Raw genomic sequence first — 19,691 nt, 5'->3', positions numbered from 1 at the left:
TTAATAGTTTCCCCATTGTTTTGCTCGTTTTCCCCCGCAGATGCCAGGCGTCACAGTGAAGGATATTGACCAGCACGCGGTTACCAAGGCGGTCGCCGTCTTCTTGAAGAAGTGAGTATAGACCAAAGGGTTAACAATCCAGACACATAACCTCACAACGCGCTTTGTTTATCCGCAGGACTGGCAAGTTGAAGGTGCCCGACCAGATGGACATCGTGAAGACCGCCAAATTCAAGGAGCTGGCGCCCTACGATCCCGACTGGTTCTACGTCCGCTGCGCCTCGATCCTGCGCCACCTGTACCACCGCAGTCCCGCTGGTGTGGGCTCCATCACCAAGATCTACGGCGGACGCAAGCGCAACGGCGTCCACCCGTCGCACTTCTGCCGCGCCGCCGACGGTGCTGCCCGCAAGGCGCTCCAGGCTCTGGAGCACGCCCGCCTGGTCGAGAAGCACCCGGACGGTGGCCGCAAACTGAGCTCCATCGGACAGCGGGATCTGGACCGGATCGCAAACCAGATCGTGGTCAAGCAGCGCGATGCCGCCAAGCAGACCGGGCCCCTTGTTATTTCCAAGTAATCACGCAGCGGCGCCCTTTCGAATTCTAAAATTGCATTTTTAGACTTCCCATTGTAAGCGCTTTTTGTTTGCACGACAGAGATGAGATGAAATAAAACCAACCACAATTTGTAAAAGTCTACTAAACAAGCGTTCGGATGATCTATAAGTTGTAATATTGCTTACCACGAGGGGAGTAACCAGCAACTGGAATTGTGCATAGTAAAGTAAAAACCACATTCATTAAGGAGCTATTGTTAACACCATCAATTTGATTATTCACCTCAAGAATGGCCAATGTATCTATTCTATATTCTTGCAAATGCCTTAAATCACATTAGAAACGGAGTTCCATGGACGCATTTTTGATCTTACTTAACAATGATAACAAACAAGGGATGCAGATTAACTTCCGATGCACTTTTTATTCAGATGTCTGGACTTGACAATGATCACTATCTTTACTTAAGTATCGGGAATTATGCATTTATAAGGTACTTTACTACCAAGCTAATGCACCAGGGTGGTGTCTTATAAAATGAGGAGATAGGAGAGGGGGATATAGTGGTAAATTTGAATGGAGATTCTTCAAGAAAACCATCATAGTGAACTATTGTCAATGTGCGCCTAATCGTAAGGGGAACACCTACATATCTACTCTGGAAAGTCACATTTAACTTGAACGTTGACGTTTGGCTGTCTCCTTTTTCAATTCAAGACAATTTGCATAGGCCATGTTAAACTTTTATACTTGATATTATGATTTCTGTAAGGTAAGTTCTAAACTAACTATCTTTATTCTTATACTCATCTTGAAAGAGAGTTCTATATGTGCGGAATTTATATAACTTACTCAATAGTTAGTTATGTTAACTAAAAATTCTTAAAATGCCCCCAAACATTTTTAAGATTACTTTTTAGATAACCATGACAGCACTGGGTTTTCTTTAGTATCATCTTAGCATCATTTAATCATCAAAAACTGCGATGCCAAAAAGTTTTTAACAAAAAAAAACAATATAAAGTAGGTAGGCATTGTCCTTAAAACCGTTGTTTGCAAACTTGCATAGGGTATTATTATTGTGTTTAGAAGGAAAAAAGAGGGTTCAGACCCCATAAAGAATATATTCCTAAACAAACTAGACTCAGTTATAAGTTTTGCATAAAAACTTTGCTCCGGACGGGCTTGATTGGACATCTATTAAATTCGGTCGTATTCTATTCAACTGGGTGGTGTATCATATTTATATAATTTGAGAATTACCAACTAAATTATATGAAAATGGGAGGACTGTTTTATTAAGCTGCTATAGGAACGATCGCAAAATTAATAGGAAACAAAATACAGCATTTTTTTAACTGTAGAATAAATACAATTTTAAAAAAATCAGATTATTATTTCACAGCCGTAGGAACGATCGGGAAATTATCAGGAAACATGGTTTTTGCAATATGATTTTAATACAAAGCTTGCTTGCCGAACTAACTCCCTTTTTGAATATTTCAAAAAAGGATTAAAGGGTTTCATCTTAATATTTGATTGTATCATATTATACAATATTACCGTGTTTTGAAAACAAACAAAGCAATTTCAGTTAATTTAAAAGGTCGGACCTTATTTCAATTTAAACTATATCATATAAAATATTTTTGCTATATTTTTTGGCAACGTTTCAATGTACTCTTTCAATTGCGATTTTTTTTAAGTTTGAAGAAGTCCACTGTTGATTTGTATTAAAGTAAAAACTGTGTGTGCGGTTTTCATTGCCACAGAATTCCTGTTTAAAGAGTTGGCGATGTCAACTTCCGGTAATATGTTATATTATAATACATTACGAAAGTACCCAGCTATGTCTTGGGATACAGCTGGCGATATAACAGAGATGAGTAAAAGTTCTGTGGCCTTGCGAGGAATTACATTGTCTCAGTAGGGTATAATTTATTAAAGAATTCTTGTGTTTTTCTGACGGTGTACAAGCGCATGAATGTTTCTGAGCCTTAAGACTAGACACTACGGCTAACGATTGGGGTGCTTGAGGGTATTTCGATCCGAGGCGGGTGCTAAACCCTGTCCAGAGCCTCCACCATGACGATGCTGTTGCCGCGGATTACCTGGCAAAGGGGGCAAGTTATTGAAAAGTGATTAGGATTCGTAGGAATAGCATCTTACCACCATTCCGATGTTGTTCTTCGTGTTGTCCTTGCACTCCTCCACCGTGTCGTCCAGGACCACATTCATGAAGGGATCGAAGCCCCGCAAAATGCCGGTGACGGCGCGTCCTCCATTCAGTTTCAGCATCATCCGCTTGTCCATGTACCTAGAATAATAATTCGTTTATATGCATAAGAAGCAACTCTATAAATCCCCTATTTCACTTACTTTTTCAGCTCTGGGGGATGGGCCTTCGACATTTTGTGTTATTTTGTGATTTGCTAAAAACGCGAAAACTAAGTAAAAATGCGGCCTGCACAGTGGAGATGACACTATCTTTCTAGCGGTGGTGTGGCTTGTGCCGATACTATCGTACCTATCAGGTCATACTTTCATGGCGGGAAATGAGTTCTCCGTTTTCCAACACTTTTTATTAGCACTTACTGACAAATCCCGCCAAACTATTATTTATTTTTGTTAAGTGGACAATAAAACCATAAAAGATCCATTAACCAAAGATTAAACTGTATTTCAAATATCATTAATTAATTAGAAAATAATGGGGCGTTTTTTAAAGCTTTAGTTTCACACTGACATTTTTTAAAGTTGTATTTGTAAGAACCAATATATGAAAATTAAACAGATTAGAAATACAATTAAAGGCTTCTTCAGACAGGCGGCGTAACTGTATCAAAATATATGCACCATAAGAAATACATGCACTAGAAACGGTTATATAAAAAACAAAACATTCTAAAAATACTCTTGATTTAATACATTTTATATGATAATTCATTTTAAAGATCATTAATAATTCTACATTTTGTTTGTAAAAAAATAAAACAAATTGAAGTGAATTTTTATTTTACAAATTTAATTTAATTTAAATGCAACCTACTTATCAATTTATATTATATATATATTAAAAATACTTATTTAATGCGAATATCCTTTAACTCAAACTGAAATTAATTATATTGTTGTTATATATATGTTGCTTTTTATGACAATCAAACAACAGCATTATATTATATTCCATATTTTACAAATAATAATCGTCACGGTCCCTGGTTGAGGGAATAGCCCAAACGTTTGAGCTCTGTCCTGTGGTGTGACCGTGCGCCCGCACGTATTTGGGCGGCACGCGGTCACTCTAAGCAGACCCGTATAAAGCGCCCTCCCCCCTGGCCAACGAGAGTACTCTTGTAAAAAACGCGAAGAAAGGTGGCTTGAAACCAGAGCGCAATAATATTTATTTTTTTTACACCGCGCGCAGTGTTTACGACTGAAAATCGAGACGAAAAACTGTTGGTGGGACTATCACGAAATGATATTTATTTTCCCACAACGATGAGCATGCTGAAATTGTGATATATGCATACATAATGCGCTGACAACTCTTATTTTTGGAGGCGTCTATACAAGAATTCGAACCAAACCGTGTGTTTATTTTATGCGATTCGAATTGTTTGTTTGTTTGCTTAACTTACGTGAAACGGAGGTGAAATCTCGCATTTTCCATTTTCCCCCATTTGTTTACTGGCTGGCCTGAAAGAGAGGAAAAGTGAAAAGTGTTATCCGACGAGGCGAAACGGAAGGCAAAAAAAACCAAAACGATCTATAGATATGTGTACATAGCACATAAATTGCAGATTGAGGCCAAGACAAGGCAAGAAGAAGAAGAAGAAGACGACGACGACGGCGAAGAACCTGAAAACTAGAGATCTTGACGAGGTAGCAGCCAGTCCAACCAGCCAAATGGATAGCCTTCCCAGGAATGCTGGCCTACTTACGGGAGCAATCCTGCTACTGATGATAGGCTCCCCGTGCTGGGCCATCGAGGAATCCTCTCCAGCTTCTGCTCCTCCTCCAGCTGCCCGCCCATCGCCTCCGCCCACGGTGAAGCTCAACAAGTGCTGCCACTCGGGGGAGTACCTCAATGAGACGAGCGGCGAATGCATCGCCGGCAGCGAAGCCCTTTGGCTGCCCATGGTCTACCTGGTGCAGCAGCAGCGCTTCTTTGAGCCCCACGGCGCCAGTCCGCGCTTCCTCAAGTTCCTGCCCAACATTAGACCGTCCTGCCGCCGGGATCAGACCACGGAGCTCTTCCGCAGCCGCGGCGCCAACGTGATGCTTTTCCCCAATGGCACTTTGTATGTGCGAGAACGCGGGCTCTTGGTCCAGCCGACGGACTACTGCGTCGACTGGGAGGTGGCCCTGGTGTGCCTGAATAGTCCGCCGGCCGATGCCCTAGAGGCTCCCTCGGCCGTGCAGAAGGAAGCTCCAGCCAACCTGCGCCTGAGCAAATGCTGTGGCCGCTGGGGCAGCTACAACACTCAGCGACAAAACTGCGAACTGCAGTCCAACGGCGAAAAGCCCACTGATGGACTCCTGCGACTTGCGCCACAGCTTCCCGAGGGCAGTTACATGACCAGCTACGGCCTGCCCGTCTGCGCCCGATCAGGGGGCTACTCCATAGCCGGGGACTGGCGCGATGCCAGACTGGATCGGGTCACGGGCGGTCTCCAATTGCCACACAAGAACCTCAGCGCCGAGCAGTATTGCCTGGAGCACACGGAGCGCGAGGGCGAGGTCAAGATTATAGCCTGCCAGCATTTGTTTAGAGCCGAAGGTGCAGATGGCTCACTGGAGGGATACCCCGGAGACGTTGTCGAGGCTGCCAGTGGACAGAACCTGCAGAAGGCCATCTTGACCGGCGGTATACTCGTATCCATCGTCTTTTTAGCCGCCACTTTGGTGGCCGGCTTCCTGCTGCCCGCTGCGCATCATGCCCTGCACTGGCGGTGCCAAATCTGCTATGTCACCTGCCTGTTGCTCGGCAAAATCCTGCTGGCCATCGAGGAGCTGAGCTCCTCGCTGCAGCCGGGAACTTTGACCTGCCATACGCTGGCCATCATGATGCAGTTCTTCTTTCTGGCCGCCTTCTTCTGGCTGAACACCATGTGCTTCAATATCTGGTGGACCTTCCGGGACTTTCGGCCCAGTTCGCTGGAGCGCAGCCAGGAGACGCTGCGGCGGTTCCTGTACTCGCTGTACGCCTGGGGCGGACCAATGCTCATCACCTTTGCGGCCGCGTGTGTGGACCAGCTGCCAGAGACGACGCTACTCAAGCCGGGCTTTGGCCAGCTGTACTGCTGGTTCGACAATCGCAACCTGTCCATCTTCGCCTATTTCTACGGACCGATTGGCCTGCTGCTGTGCGCCAATATAGCGCTCTTCGTGTCCACCACCCATCAGCTGACATGCGGCCTGTGGAAGCGGGAGGATGTGAAGTCATCCTCGGAAAAGTCCGCGCTGGGCAGGGTTTGCCTGAAGCTGGTGGTCGTGATGGGCGTCACTTGGATAGCGGACATTCTGTCCTGGCTAGTGGGTGGACCGCACGGCGCATGGTTCTTCACCGACCTGATCAACGCCCTGCAGGGCGTATTCATCTTTATAGTGGTGGGCTGCCAGCCGCAAGTGTGGACCGCCTGCCGCAGGATCTTCTGCCCAAGATTGCGCCACGACATCACCAACACCACGAACGGAGTCCAGCACTCGAGCAGCTCGCAAGGAATGCCATCGATGGTCGGCGGCACGGAGATCACCCAGAACACCACCATGCCCAGCAGTCCGGCCCCAGACAGTGGCCTGGAGGAGGACATACCGGAGAAGAGCCCCAAACCCCTCGCGCCCATCGTCAAAATGGAGACTGTTTGCTAAACGTAAGTTGAACACCCGATAGTCAGCGCAGTTCTGGCGAGATAGCCCTATTTGCCAGGGCAAACAAAGCGCTCGCTGTGCTCCCCCTCCGCGTTTACAAAGTGGCTTACAACATGTGGCTTTAAGCACACACTCGCTGATAGACTTATCGGCTTTAATGGGCTCCAGGGCCGACTAGGAATGCAAAGTATTCTCAATGAGTTGGTCGCTTGTTCGTTCGCCGGTTATGCCATGCACCGCAGCCGGTTCGATCCTATAAAGTACACGTACAGGTGGGGCCAATGTAATAGCGGTAGTTCCATCGGATGTCATTTGAAGTAATTCTTTTTTCATAGATAGTGGCAAATACACGATTTTAAAACTATTTGTTATGTAATCATAGGGCTTAGATTTTTTTTTTTAATCTGACAAAAAAGGTTTGAGAAAATAAGAATTGAAGTCTAGTTCATCATTTTCGAGAACCAAAAACTCAACAACATATTATATTATTAAAGAAAATCTATTGTTTTAGTAAAATTTATAATAATTTGACTGATCATATTTATAAAGAGACCCATTAGAATTGGTTTATAAACTGAAATAATATGATCTTCAGATATGTTAATACAATATGTACTAGATCAACTGACCCAATTTATAAGGAGACTTTTTGAATTGGTTTTAAAAATAATTTATTTGGATTTAACTAGTTACCTGGAATAATATTATTTGGTAGCTACTATCAGGTCTCATAGAACTCCATATTTTCGCCTAAAATAACCCGAAAATAAACCAGAATCTGTGAATAATTGAAAAGATCAACACTTCAGCTGGATTTTCCGGTATATAACTAAGAGATTATCACATATGGCAGCGAAGATGATACTCTGATATTTATTCTTTTTAATTTGAGATTCACACTTGTGATACTTACTCTGTCTATAGATTTAACCCAAATACCAATGATGCATTTACAAAACTTGGAAACAAACAGGGAACTCTGGGTTTGTCAGGGAAATAGTTGTGTGTTTGATCTGACAAATTTTATGAACCTACCACCGTTTCGAACAGAAAAAAACCCGTTTTGCTATCTAGGGGTTCGTAGGGGAAAATCAAGCAAAATGTTGGAGTATTGTTTAATACGTTTAGTTCCCCTTGGAACGTGTCCTTTGGAAAATACCCCTCAAATCGGTATTCACCCCCCTATGCGAACGCATTTTATCCATATGCAATTTTAGGGTTTGAGATTTTCTAGCTACCTGGGGCGATTTTCCAACCAGGCGCCGGGTGAAAAGTCCAGCACGTTTTTCTTTTCTCTTTTTTTTATTTCGCAGTGTCCCCGGTTTTATGGCTCTTGGGAAAATTCATGTAGGGCTCACCCGCCGATTGGTCGGTTAGTTCCATTTGCATGACCATTTCCCATTTTCATTTCCCAAATTCTGTTTACAACATGCGCCAAGTTTACGATTTCGCGTGCAGCACTTGAGTTCGAGAGTGTCCATAAAGACGAAAATGTTGCTGCTGTGCCGTTATGTTTTTCATCGGAAAACTCTGACGCCGGGTCGGCTGATTTCCTGTCGATTTCCACATGGCCATAAAGTAATCAGAGCAACCTAACCCTTGACACACACGCAAGCGCAGATAGGCGATAATAATGGAAAACTGGGACCGGATCGTTGCGTTAACGAATCTCAGGTCCGAATTTCGAACCCGAAAGGGAAAATTGAGTTTAAATTGGACTCACCGGCGACGTCGACGATAAGCGTAGCGATCCGTCTTGTTTGCCTTTCCGTCTAGTTTTCCCCTGTTACTTGTTACTTTGGTCGCCTCAAGTGGTTTTGACACATCCCAAATGATCCAACGTAAATTACATACAGTCGGTCCTCGAAACTGGCAAACAAATATAGCCAACACACAATCTATCTAAACAAATCTGAGCTCAGAGCGATAAAGGAAGTGCCGGTCTGGAAAGTGGATATCAACCTGTAAAACTAAATATCATTATCACACTTTTCAAGTTCTCTTTGGGTAGGTGTAAGAACTTTTTTTTAATGGTTTTCTTTAAACAAAGATGGCGGTATTGTTTGATCAAAACAATTATAAAAAATGTTTGTTTGGTTCTTATAAATGTATTTATATTTTATATTTAACCTGTAAAACTAAATATCATTACCACACGTTTCAAGTTCTCTTTAGGTAAATGTAGGAACTTATTTAAATAGTTTTTTCATCTAAGATGATGATATTATTTGATCGAAACAATTTTAATTTTATTTTAGTTTTGTTTTTATAATTGTATTTATATTTTATATTTGACCTATGGATCTAAATATCATTATCGCACGTTTCAAGTTCTCTTTAGGGCAAAGAACCTTTTTTAATAGTTTGAAAGACTTAAGGTGGTGAGCCTTAAAGCGATATTATATAACCGAAACAATTTTAAATGATTTTTGATTTGTTCTTATATAGTAATATATATTTAACATTTAACCTTAAGAACTAAAAATGATTCTAACAAGTTTCCAATTCCTTTGAGGGTAGGCTAAAACATTTTATTAGAAGTTTTTTTTTTTTAACTTTAGAAGGTGTACCCCTTAATGTGATATTAACTTTAGAAGGCAATATGATCGAAACAATTTTAAATACTTTTATTTTTGTTCTAATATATGTATTTATAATAATAATATTTTTGATACAAAGAACATTGGATTTCATAGGTTCGTAGGTATACATGTAGTTATATCAGAATGTGTCCCTTTTGAGTGTGACACCTGGTCACAAAGTACCAGTTATTGTTGTACGACTGTATTTCTTTGCCCTCGTGTTGTTTTGTTTGTTACTTTTATTTTCGGGCCCTGATCGCGTCATTTATTATTATTTTTTTTGGATCCGCGTCCGCCAGGGGAAACAGATGACTGTGTGTCCGAAGCCGAATCTGAGGTTTTGCCCAACGAAAGAGAAAACAAAACAAACACTGGGTTTTTGGCCCAAGGGCCCATTCCGGGGATTATGCAACCGAGTTATTTGGCCTGGCCCCTGAAATTGTGGCTCGCACGCAATAAGACTCAAAACCAGTTGCCTTAAAACTGTGACCTGCATGCGAGTGTGGTGCGTGTGTTGCAACCGAAAATGCAACTGAAAATGCCACTGCAACTGCAGCTGCTGTGCCATTTGTGTTCATCTGCATAATCCCAGAGCAGCGTGTCCCCGTCACGCTCATCACAACACGACGGTGCAAAAATGGAGCTGCAGGGTGCGCTCCTCGTTTGTCAACGAAATTGCACGGATGCACAATGGCACAGGAAAACGTACGAAAAATATTCATTTATTTATTTTATCAATGGAATTCGACGTGTCATAATTTAAGGAATGATCATCACACTTGATCATTACCATCGAAAATGTTAAGTGACTCAGCTAGAACCACTTGGGAATTATAGCGTCGCAGAAGAAATGTTAGGAAAACTATCGATTTAAACTGTTATTCTAAATCGGATGTTTCATGATAAATCATATCCAACATCTTAAACATTTTTATAAAGCAAAAACGAAAGTTCCCCTACAATTACTTCTCGGATCACTAAAAATCACTTTCTTTAACTAGTCATTTCCCTGATTATCTTGTGTAGGTCGGTAATCATGATGATCAAATAGCGTAAAACTACATATAAATGTACTAGCTTGTTATGAAAACTAATAGCTTGGCTACGCTTGGGCTCCACTTTTTATACCCGTCAGAACTTTTCAATTTCGTTTATTGTTCTATTAACCATTTAGTGAACTTTATATTTGATGCCCAACATTTAATTGTTTGTCATAATTAACAGAAATAAAGTATTTATAAAATAATAATACTGCTGGTAATTATAGAGCTACATATGGTCATTGTCGACGGAATTCCGATTAGCTTAAATTTTTTTTAAAAACGCAGATAATTCTCACTTACTGTCGAACGTGACTTACCCTAAAAACTGAACCGTCAAAAGCGAAACATGAGCCACTGCTGATGCGTTGTGAGTTATCTAATCTGCTGAAAGAGGTCAACACTTTGGAGTTTCTTTCTGGGTCAGCTTTTATCTGGCTAGTTTTTCATGCACATTAACGTTTAACCACTTGACAGCCTAATGAATTCCTTCCTGTTGAATTTTCCACAAATTAGCACAAATTTCGCTGTAAGAATGCCAAGTGTCCATCTCCAGACGCAATCGCAATCGCACACGCACACATGCTTTGCGTTAATTTGAGTTTAGCGGCAATTTTTAATTTGAACGTTCTGCAGTTTTTCAACTTATAATTGCACTGTGGCCCATTTACATTTTACGCAGGGCATTATTTTTTTAATTTGTGCCTGCAACGTTGGTCGTCATCTGATTCCTTGTCGGAGGCGAAAAAAAGGAAGGGGAGTGTATTGTTGTCATGCAGTCACAGTTGCGGTTGATGTTATAGCTCTGAAATATTCAAGAAATAAAACAAATTATTCATCGCATTAAATTTAATTTCTACGCATTTTTTCTCTCACTTTGTGTTAGCTATTTTATTTTTAGTGTCTTATAAACATGTTCTTTTAAACATAACATTGCGATTTGCAAATGCTAAGAATTCCATTAACCAGTAGTTTCACACTTCAAATCATATCGCATTCGGCATCTTTTACCAAGAACTGAAAAACAAAATAAATCTCGGAATTCTGATTACGCGTTGCTTTTCTTTCTCGAAAGATTATGAGCAATCCGCAGATGTTCCAGCCAAGATAGTTGAAAAAAAACAAAATTTTATCTTGGGCCTCTTTATCCGTGCCTCTTTTGATGATGTCTGTTGGGATAGTACATTTTTTCCGATTTATGACAGTCGATTACCGATTTTAACAAAGAATTTAATATTCTTAAATTAGTATTAAATAATATTACAAACATGAGTTAGTCCATCCCTTTCAATATGTTAAGTTTATTGTTAAAACTAAATTCTAGAAAAGTGCATTAAAATCGTTTTCTTCAATGAAGCAGAAGGTACAAGATACTAGTGCCCTTTCCAACACTGCTTCCTGGTGCTAATATTTTGAGCGCACTGTACTTGTGCGTATGCACAACGCACATCATATAAAAAAGTTGTACTTATTTGTGCCTCTTTCTTTCGTTTTTTGCAGACAACTGAGACGCGGAGCGACAATGCGAAAGTCAGGCCCCGGATACAAAAGTCCAGACCTCGAACGAGCGAAATAATGGCAATGGGCAGCTCAAGAAAAAAAAAAGAAAAACCAAAACGAACAAAAAGCTGGAGTTTCGCGGCGAGAGAGGCACACACTTGCGCAATCGCAGCAACAACAAAAGCCGAGCTGCTGACCAGCTAATTGCGCGCGTGTGTGTGTAAGCGTCTTGCGCGTGATTTTGAAATCGGCCAACAACCGCTGTGGAACAGAAAGTACTCAGTATACGCCAGTATTCAACATCAATTTGAGCCAGCACAAAAGAAACGTATTATTTTATTCATCATCATCGCCATCACCATCATCATCATCATTATTATCAGCAGCGCAGCTCATCTTCATTGCGAGAAGCAGTAAAAGCAGAATAACGGTAGAGCAGTTCGGGTCACATTAACACGTTCTAATTGGACACTCTGGTCAGTGTTGCGAAATGCCTGGAACTGGAATGTGCAGCCAAACAGGAATTCAAAAAAGACAAAACAAAAGATTGCTATTGTTGTTGCTTTGGCTCTTTCTTCCAAGCAACAATATACAAAAACAAAAATCTACAGAAAATCTATGTGTGTGTGGCAACCACAAGGAATTCTCTGTTGAGGCACTTTTGTTGCTGTTTAGTTAAGATCGCTGCTCTGCTTTTTCTGACTCAAATCTCAAGTGTGAGAAAAACAGCCGACACACATGCACATTCATATCGGATGTTTAACATTTAAATTAGCTGATTCAGATTTGAATTCCCCGATTTCCATTCACTTGACACTGCTTGCATCCAGTTTTTTTATGTGTGTGTTTGACATTTTCCATTGCCCAATCGCTTTTTTTGTTTTTTTTTTTTATTTTTACTTAAAAACTGGAATAACAATGCTGACTAGAACTATTTTTATGTTTGCCGCATGATCTTTTTCAATGGAAAAATTTTTTAAATGTTTTTTTTTATGTCTAGAGTAAACAAACCAAAATTTATTTACTCAAAAGCATAAACAGAACACACACACACTGAGACGCGGAAACAATGAAATTGATCATCAACAGTTCAACGATACTGATCGATCAAGGTTAAATGGTAAAAAAGAAAGCGCGCTTGATTAAACAGTTTATATAAAGCCTGTGGCGCCAAATCCGTATTGTATTCCCCCCATCCCAAACGTATTTTATGTATTTTAGGTCTTGAAACCGCAGAAACTACAAAGCAGTACAATTATCATTTCTCATTATTTTTATTTAAACAATTAATTTTTTTTTTAATTACCTAATATTAATTTATTGCTCGAGTTACGACGAGTTACACGTTCAACGTGCGTGAGTAACATTTGTATTATGATGTAGTGGAACTTCCAAAGTGTTCAGGCCAAAAGTAATTCTCCCCGTACTAAAGAGCGGTCATGCTGATGCTGGTAGGATTCGAATGTTTATATATATATTTACTTGTACATAATCAACGAGGAAAGTGCTTTCTTTTCCCATGTAGTTTATACTCTTTTCTTGATCCTAAGCAACGAATCGAATATGAAATTATCGAATGACTGAGACAAAGGCAGCGAATACTTTACACCAACATAGATTGTAATTTTGATACTAACTATTGACTATTGTAAATAAATGTATTTTGGCCCTATTGGTTAAGATTGATGTATATTAAAAACGTTTAAATGTAAATGAGAAACATCGATTGTTACCCCTATTGTCAAAACCCAAATCGAATACCATCCCTGTATGCTTACAACGAATATCCCCTAAGTTCTAGCCCTTATATCGATGCTAAGTCCCTACGAAACACCAAACTGTTGTTAACTTAACCTATAACTAGGAAAAAAAACTCGAAAAAGTCTGCAAGGCAACGCCCACGCCCTCGAAAGCGATTTTCGAACGATTTCCTGCTAGAGCAAGAGTATTTTAACGATAATTATCATATAATGTATGGCATTCATAAGGAATATATCAATAATTCGCTTTTGGAGGCGTGTGCGTGCCCATCCGCCGCCTCTGTTTGCCATTAATTTATGGCGCAGAGCGGGAACATTTTATAGATAAACATGCGGAACAAAATTGTCTGAAATGGCAATTAAATGAAACCGAAACTGAAACTTGGCATGAATGTGCAGCTATATACTATAGAATAGATATAACCAGATTCCCCCCAGATATTCACACAATACACCCGCAATAGTATACACGAATGATGATGGCAATTGCCATTGACTAAACAACCACTAAACTATTTATATTTACCATACAATAAAGCTTTTTGGCAAATATCAATGAAACTAAACAAACAAAGAACCAGCTAATAGCGAACGTCTTTCAATTGTCGCATTTGTATGGGTGCTCCTGCGGGGCAAGGCAATGTGGAGGTGATGGGATGGTGACCCACTTCAGACTCGGATTCGGATGCCTCCGAGTGGCTTAAACCTTTGTGATCGTGGGACTGGAACCGCAATCTTCTATCGCCGCCACCAGCAGTTTGTCAACTCATCCCCTTTTGTATGCAAATGATCCAGGGGCACAGTGGGCCACACAAGGAGATTTGTCAGTTGGGTAGAGTGGAAGGCGATTACCTGGGCTCTTAAAGCAACCAAGGCAATTTGTATTTTGTATTCTGACATTAATGATTTACTTGCGATTTTCAGAATACAGAAATAGCAAAAAGAACAGATTTTAAGGTCAGATTTGTATCTAAATTTATAATATCATGGACAATAGATTATATTTTATGAAAACAAGCATTATATTTGTTGTTCTTCATTGAAATTATTGCAATAAGATTTCATTTTCTTCCAAACTCCTTAATCGTATCTATTGTACAATATTTTACCTTCTTACTCCACTGTGTTCAGGTGTGGTTTTCATTTACTGTTTGTGGAGCAATCAACCTTTAAGGCAACGTTGAGTGTGCAAAAACCGGTTGCATATTTCAAATACGCCGGCATTCAATAACTCCGTCATCACGTCTGCGAATAGCAAAATAAATAAACGAAGTGTGATGAAAAAAAACGGTCGAGCTTGCATATTGGCTATGTTACTGACCCAAAATTATGATTAAGTTAATTACCCACTGAATCACCTTGGCTGAATTGCTGGGGAAATTTCGCATTTCGAATTTAAAAATAAGCTGAGCCAATTGATATTAAAATTATTATTCTGAAGGAGGGAACCATTTAATTTTTATAAACATACTTAATTAACGTTTTTTGAAATGTTCGCTTTTTAATTTTGCTTGTTTTTGGTTATTGAAAAATTATCATATCCAACTTAACAGAGCCCACAAACTAATAACTATATTTGAGATTTATTCTTTTAACGGCAAACATTTATACTGGAAGGTACATAAAGGTGTTAAGAGCGTTGCGTTTAAAAAATGCGCAAAAGTGTTGAAAAATGTCGCAGGCAACCGGTTTGCCTTAACCGGGTCACCATCCCTCTCTACACTTAGCGGGTACATTCTCCACATTTAGCGAGTGCACTCCCCTACTTCGCTAATGTATCGATATTTCGTTTGTTAATGGTATTCTGTAAAAAAATAAAAAACCTTTCAGTGCTCCAAATTTTTTCAAATATATTTGGGGTTCATATTAACCGCTTAAAAGGCTTTTGTTATAAAAAAGTTTGTATATATTTATATTATGTATATATTTAAAATACTTCTATCGAATGATATTGAAATTCAAATTTAGCAGGCCCTGGAATTCAAATCGCCCAGCCGATAGTCCGATAGGCAGCGATAGCCGAAACGAAGCCAGAACGAAAACATTCTCCATATCAACAACGTCGTTGTATTTTATTTTGTAAATTATTTCTATATTTTTTAAGTGAAGCCGCATGATCGGCGCATCCGGAGGCTACAACGCAAGCAATGAACATACCAGGAGATCATGGTGAGTGGTTATCGACGGGATATATGTGGACACAGATGGCTGATCAATAGGAATCGCATTCTCTTGCTCTTTGCACATTTTCCAGAGATGACGCCTTTGGAGGTGGTCCATGAGTTCATCAGGGGCGTGGACGATGGCACCATACGGCGCGATCTGGCCGAGGATTGCATCCTCAACTTCTACAGCCGCAATGTGCGGGGCGCCAAGGACATAACCGGATTTATGAGGACCCAGGTGACACGACGCTATAAACACGAGGCTTTCGACGAGGCGGCTTGTCCTAGTGTTGGCGACGAAGTCCTCTTGCAGGAGCGATTCAGCAGGTCCTTCGATCGGGAACGTCGTCGCATCTATGAGCAGAAGGAGCGCGACAAGACCACCACCAATTTGCATCTGCGTGCCGAGAGCGATGACGAGTCGGGACCCCCAGAATTTCCCATGTTCCTGATCACGCCCCCTCGGCCCTCGAGCTACCCCATGGACAGCCTGAAATATGTGGAGGCCGTTGGACGGTTAAGAAAGCGGGATAATGGCTATGGCGGCATGGATCTGGGCGAGTCATCCGCGGTCCACCTCACTTTGGGCTATCGAAGCACCCAACTGCCCGGTAGTCGAATGCGCGGCATCGAGATCTGTCTGGCTGTCTACGATCGGGGCCTGAGAGGCTCCCTTAACCGATCCACTCTAGAGGCTCCACCCACTGCTATATCCATTCAACGACGTGGCAATGCCCGCCATAATCCCAGCACAGACGATGAGGCCGACGACGCTCTACCGCCACCAACCAGCCGACGATGGGTTCGTCGTACTTTATTCACAGAGGAGAACGCCGAGGAGGAAGATGAGGCACCCGATCCCAACTCCGATGCCGTTGCCCCTGCCACTGCTGGGCTGGAGCAGGAGCAACCAGGAGCTCGGCCGGCAGAGGAGGCACCTCAAGAGGAGGCCAATACTGACGTAAATTCCCCCAGATCATCGGAAGATCCAGCTTGCAGCAGCAGCACCAGCAGCTACACACCAAGGAAACGCCAACAGCCAACCAACGGCAACGAAGTGGCACCCAAACGCACGCCGGGACCGCAGCGCATGCGTTTCTAGACCCCCAGTCTAGAGAAGACAGATCCTTAAACAGTTTTAGTCCCTAGTTGCTTTCCAAATCTATGTAGCACAATTCTCTTTTAGGCTTAAACGATACCCCACAAATTTCCGTAGTTATTTGAAGAAGACTGATTGCACCCGTTTTGGTCCCGCTTGCAGGGACTAGCGTCGCGCTAGGCTAATCCTGAATATGTATTGTATTTACATAACTTCCTGTATTTATTTGTGTATTAAAGTTCAATGTTGATTAAGGCGGGTTTTCTTTTTGTAACATTGGAAATGTAACCATGTGTAAGGAAAAGGACTCTTACTTTTCGCAATCGGTTCACTAAAAGAATGAATCTTAGGAGCTAGGAATCAATATTAATAATATTGCACTGATATTTCTCGAATAATTCCTAGTTTCCTTGTTTACCCTTAAGAAGAATTTCCTGAATGACTTCGTTACTTAATACAGATTTATAAAGATTTTTATGAATAATAATACCCCTTGAGGTGATTACATAATGTTTAACTTATTGCAATTGAAATACTCATCCAATAATAGACCATTTATAATGCTGTTTGGTGTGGTTATTTATTTTAGTGTGCCGATGATCCTTTTATTTCATTTGCATGTTTTCAGCTTCCATATTTGTGCTACGACGATAATAAATTATTTTTTTTCATGAAGTTTAAAGAAGTAGGTGTCCGCCAAAAAAAATCTTCTCCAGTTTTTTTTATGTATGATAATATCTTAGGATATGATAATATCTTTATTATAATTTTAAGTCCCGCTGTACTTATGCACTTCTATTATAGTATTTTTTTTAATCCTATATTTTGTTATTAGTAGAAGTCGCACTTTATTCGTTGAATCACTTGAAGTGAAGAATGTATATTCCCCACTAGTTGTTTTTTAAGTATCATTTTAGTTAATTAATTGCCAAAAAATATTAAACTTCGAGGCCGTTCGTAAATTTTACTTTTTCCTGTAATAGTAAATTTTTTTTTAATTTGAGTAAAAACAAATATATTTTTTCAATATAAGAGGATATATTTTTTAGGAAATGTTTGGAAACAAGGAAGAGCGCTATAGTCGGGTGCCTCGACTATCAGATGCCCGATACTCAATTTAAGGGGAGCAAGGGAGATGGAGATATGCATGCAGCAAAGTGACTTTCCGAGATTGCAGGGCGCCAACTAGCGGCGATTACAGTATTCGGTTAAAACTTCTAAATGAATGCTGCGATTAAAAATTTTTTAGATGGTTGGGTACGTCTTTTAATTTTTAAATTCGGTTCCCATCTGTGGTCCCAAGAAAACCCAAACTGTATCCCAAAAAAAAAACCCATTGAGAACTTTGTTTTTTTCTTTTTTTTATTGAGCGATGCCCATTCGAATTAGGGACTTACGGCTCGAGTCGTTCGAATTAGACCATCGAGAATTCATTAGAAAAACCTCCCTCTGGATTGACAACTGATTAGAAGCTTTCAACTCTAAAGCGTGGGCTTGAAGTTAATTGGGAGCTTCCAAAACATAAATTTGATCCTTTTTGCTCTCTTTAAATACTCTGCACTCTCCTTGTCGATACATATCACAGTAACCCGGTTCTCTACTTCCGTGTAGATGACATTGCAGTCGTATTCCGGACTGTTAGGTTCTAGGACAGTTTGCTTTGTGACCGTCCATTTACCCGTTTTAAGTCCTTCGTTCTGGTTTTGTATCACCTTAAAATACCGAAATAGGGGTTTCTTCACAACCATGGGAAGAACTAATGAGATGCGAATCAATTGAACATGAGGAATGACAGGGGGGACTGTTGGTGGGGCAGACATGGTTTGCGAATTCTTGAGGACGAGGTCCTTGGTTTCTTCATCAGCTCCTGAGATCACCACGTTGGAGGGACTTCCCTGAGCAGTGCATGCCACGCTCGCTTCCACTTTTGGAACCACAACTTCCTCGTTCTCCTTAACCACCGGTTCTTCCTCGACTACCGGTTGGTGGACCATGACCTTCGAAGAAGAAGAGTCGCTTTTAGGAAACTCACTGACCGACTTTAGTGATCCTGAGGAGGAAGAAGGCTCCTCCATCAACGGGCAATCGATCGAAGTGCGGATGATGTTCTTAGAGCAGCAAGGAGAGTCAAAATTATGAGAATCTTTGCCCGACATCATAGATTCAACAGAACTGGACTGCTCCGACGAAATATATTTTATCGAATCATTTCGGTTGAATGAAACCATTGGGAGTGTAAATGTGAAATTTGGAACCGAAAAATATGTGCGAGTACAAAAATGTTATCGAAATAAAATTTACGAAATTATTCTTGAAAATTTATCTTACATAAAACACCAGATAATAAATGTACTAGTCTGTACGGATACTTTTGATAGAATGAGCCTGAAAAGTTCACAGCCTAGGCAAATGGGGAAGCGGTGAAGTCACGGCATACTTTTCACAAAACTTTAGAAAATTTACGATATTTCGAAACTGAGTTAGACTTGGTTACTTCGTTTTTAAATTTTCGCATCCATACATATAGAGCAGAAATCATAAGTTTTAAGAAACTAAGGTCCATGGAGGAGAATTTTCACAAATTGGAAAGTGTATCTAAAGGCACAAAAGATAACTGGTTGCTCTTTGGGCAGCGATTTTGTAAGTTTTAGAGGAAAATCTTGTTACGTGAATTCTTTAAAAATCGCTGTCCATTGAAAATATTTTTATCTCTGGCGTGAGGCTGTCTGATATAGTAGACAAATTTACATTTTAAACGAATTTTATAATATAACATTTCGTATGAGTGTGCGTTTCAATTATCTGTTTTCAAAACATTGTTTACATTTTACTTAGTAAAATACATTTGTATGTGTATTTGACAATTATTTTACTTTAGCTGATCTTAATACCTTTTAAGGGTGTGTGTCTTAGCTGAGTTTCTTTTTCAAAACTGTTCCCAGTTATTTTATGTAGGTTTAGTGGCCATAAAATCGTGCTATAAAATCAAAATAATCGTATCATCTAATAGGGGTTTTTTTTCTTGTTCTCATGTTAAATTTAAAGTAGGTTTTAGACTGCTCATTTGTTTAAAATTTCTAAAGTTAAAACTACTTTTAGCTTAACATGGGAGA

The 19,691-nt window shown here is 40.4% G+C and overlaps 5 protein-coding genes across 5 annotated transcripts in view; 3 read left to right on the top strand and 2 right to left on the bottom strand.

The window, feature by feature from the left end:
* The window catches only part of RpS19a (Ribosomal protein S19a), a 105,317-nt gene extending 104,610 nt beyond the window's left edge, over positions 1-707 (top strand). The window contains exons 2-3 of the mRNA XM_070997838.1: positions 41-111; positions 179-707. Of these exons, the coding sequence (XP_070853939.1) occupies positions 41-111; positions 179-578 (471 nt within the window). The 3' untranslated portion in view covers positions 579-707. The remainder of the gene's footprint in view (positions 1-40; positions 112-178) is intronic.
* Positions 708-2,471: 1,764 nt separating this feature from the next.
* On the bottom strand, positions 2,472-3,092 carry SNRPG (small nuclear ribonucleoprotein G). Its single transcript, XM_017076198.4, has 3 exons — positions 2,938-3,092; positions 2,728-2,875; positions 2,472-2,669 (listed from the first exon to the last, which is right to left on the bottom strand). Exons 1-3 carry the CDS (start codon positions 2,967-2,969, stop codon positions 2,619-2,621), a joined length of 231 nt encoding a protein of 76 aa, XP_016931687.1. The 5' UTR covers positions 2,970-3,092; the 3' UTR covers positions 2,472-2,618.
* Positions 3,093-3,895: 803 nt separating this feature from the next.
* Positions 3,896-13,899, top strand: mthl1 (methuselah-like 1). The gene is made up of 2 exons (XM_017076249.4): positions 3,896-6,434; positions 11,555-13,899. Exon 1 carries the CDS (start codon positions 4,468-4,470, stop codon positions 6,430-6,432), a length of 1,965 nt encoding a protein of 654 aa, XP_016931738.2. The 5' UTR covers positions 3,896-4,467; the 3' UTR covers positions 6,433-6,434; positions 11,555-13,899.
* A 1,424-nt stretch (positions 13,900-15,323) lies between these two features.
* Positions 15,324-16,832, top strand: rux (roughex). The gene is made up of 2 exons (XM_017076189.4): positions 15,324-15,483; positions 15,569-16,832. The coding sequence occupies exons 1-2, from the start codon at positions 15,462-15,464 to the stop codon at positions 16,579-16,581; spliced, it is 1,035 nt and encodes a 344-aa protein (XP_016931678.2). The 5' UTR covers positions 15,324-15,461; the 3' UTR covers positions 16,582-16,832.
* A 1,227-nt stretch (positions 16,833-18,059) lies between these two features.
* On the bottom strand, positions 18,060-18,572 carry LOC139353358 (uncharacterized). The gene has a single exon (XM_070997297.1). It carries the CDS (start codon positions 18,570-18,572, stop codon positions 18,060-18,062), a length of 513 nt encoding a protein of 170 aa, XP_070853398.1.
* Positions 18,573-19,691: the final 1,119 nt, after the last annotated feature.

This window comes from Drosophila suzukii, chromosome X (genome assembly GCF_043229965.1).
Source record: "Drosophila suzukii chromosome X, CBGP_Dsuzu_IsoJpt1.0, whole genome shotgun sequence".
Lineage (NCBI taxonomy): Eukaryota > Metazoa > Arthropoda > Insecta > Diptera > Drosophilidae > Drosophila > Drosophila suzukii.
Note: the sequence above shows the minus strand (reverse complement) of the source record. Positions and strands in the feature narration are given on the sequence as shown.

Bases quoted from the DNA above. Each gene is read 5' to 3' on its own strand.
- SNRPG (XM_017076198.4), bottom strand. From the start codon at position 2,969: ATGTCGAAGGCCCATCCCCCAGAGCTGAAAAA. The intron at 2,876-2,937 runs GTAAGTGAAATA...TTATTATTCTAG, and splicing joins CATCCCCCAGAGCTGAAAAA to GTACATGGACAAGCGGATGA. The intron at 2,670-2,727 runs GTAAGATGCTAT...CCCCTTTGCCAG, and splicing joins AGAACAACATCGGAATGGTG to GTAATCCGCGGCAACAGCAT.
- mthl1 (XM_017076249.4), top strand. From the start codon at position 4,468: ATGGATAGCCTTCCCAGGAATGCTGGCCTACTTACGGGAGCAATCCTG.
- rux (XM_017076189.4), top strand. From the start codon at position 15,462: ATGAACATACCAGGAGATCATG. The intron at 15,484-15,568 runs GTGAGTGGTTAT...CACATTTTCCAG, and splicing joins GAACATACCAGGAGATCATG to AGATGACGCCTTTGGAGGTG.
- LOC139353358 (XM_070997297.1), bottom strand. From the start codon at position 18,572: ATGGTCCACCAACCGGTAGTCGAGGAAGAACCGGTGGTTAAGGAGAAC.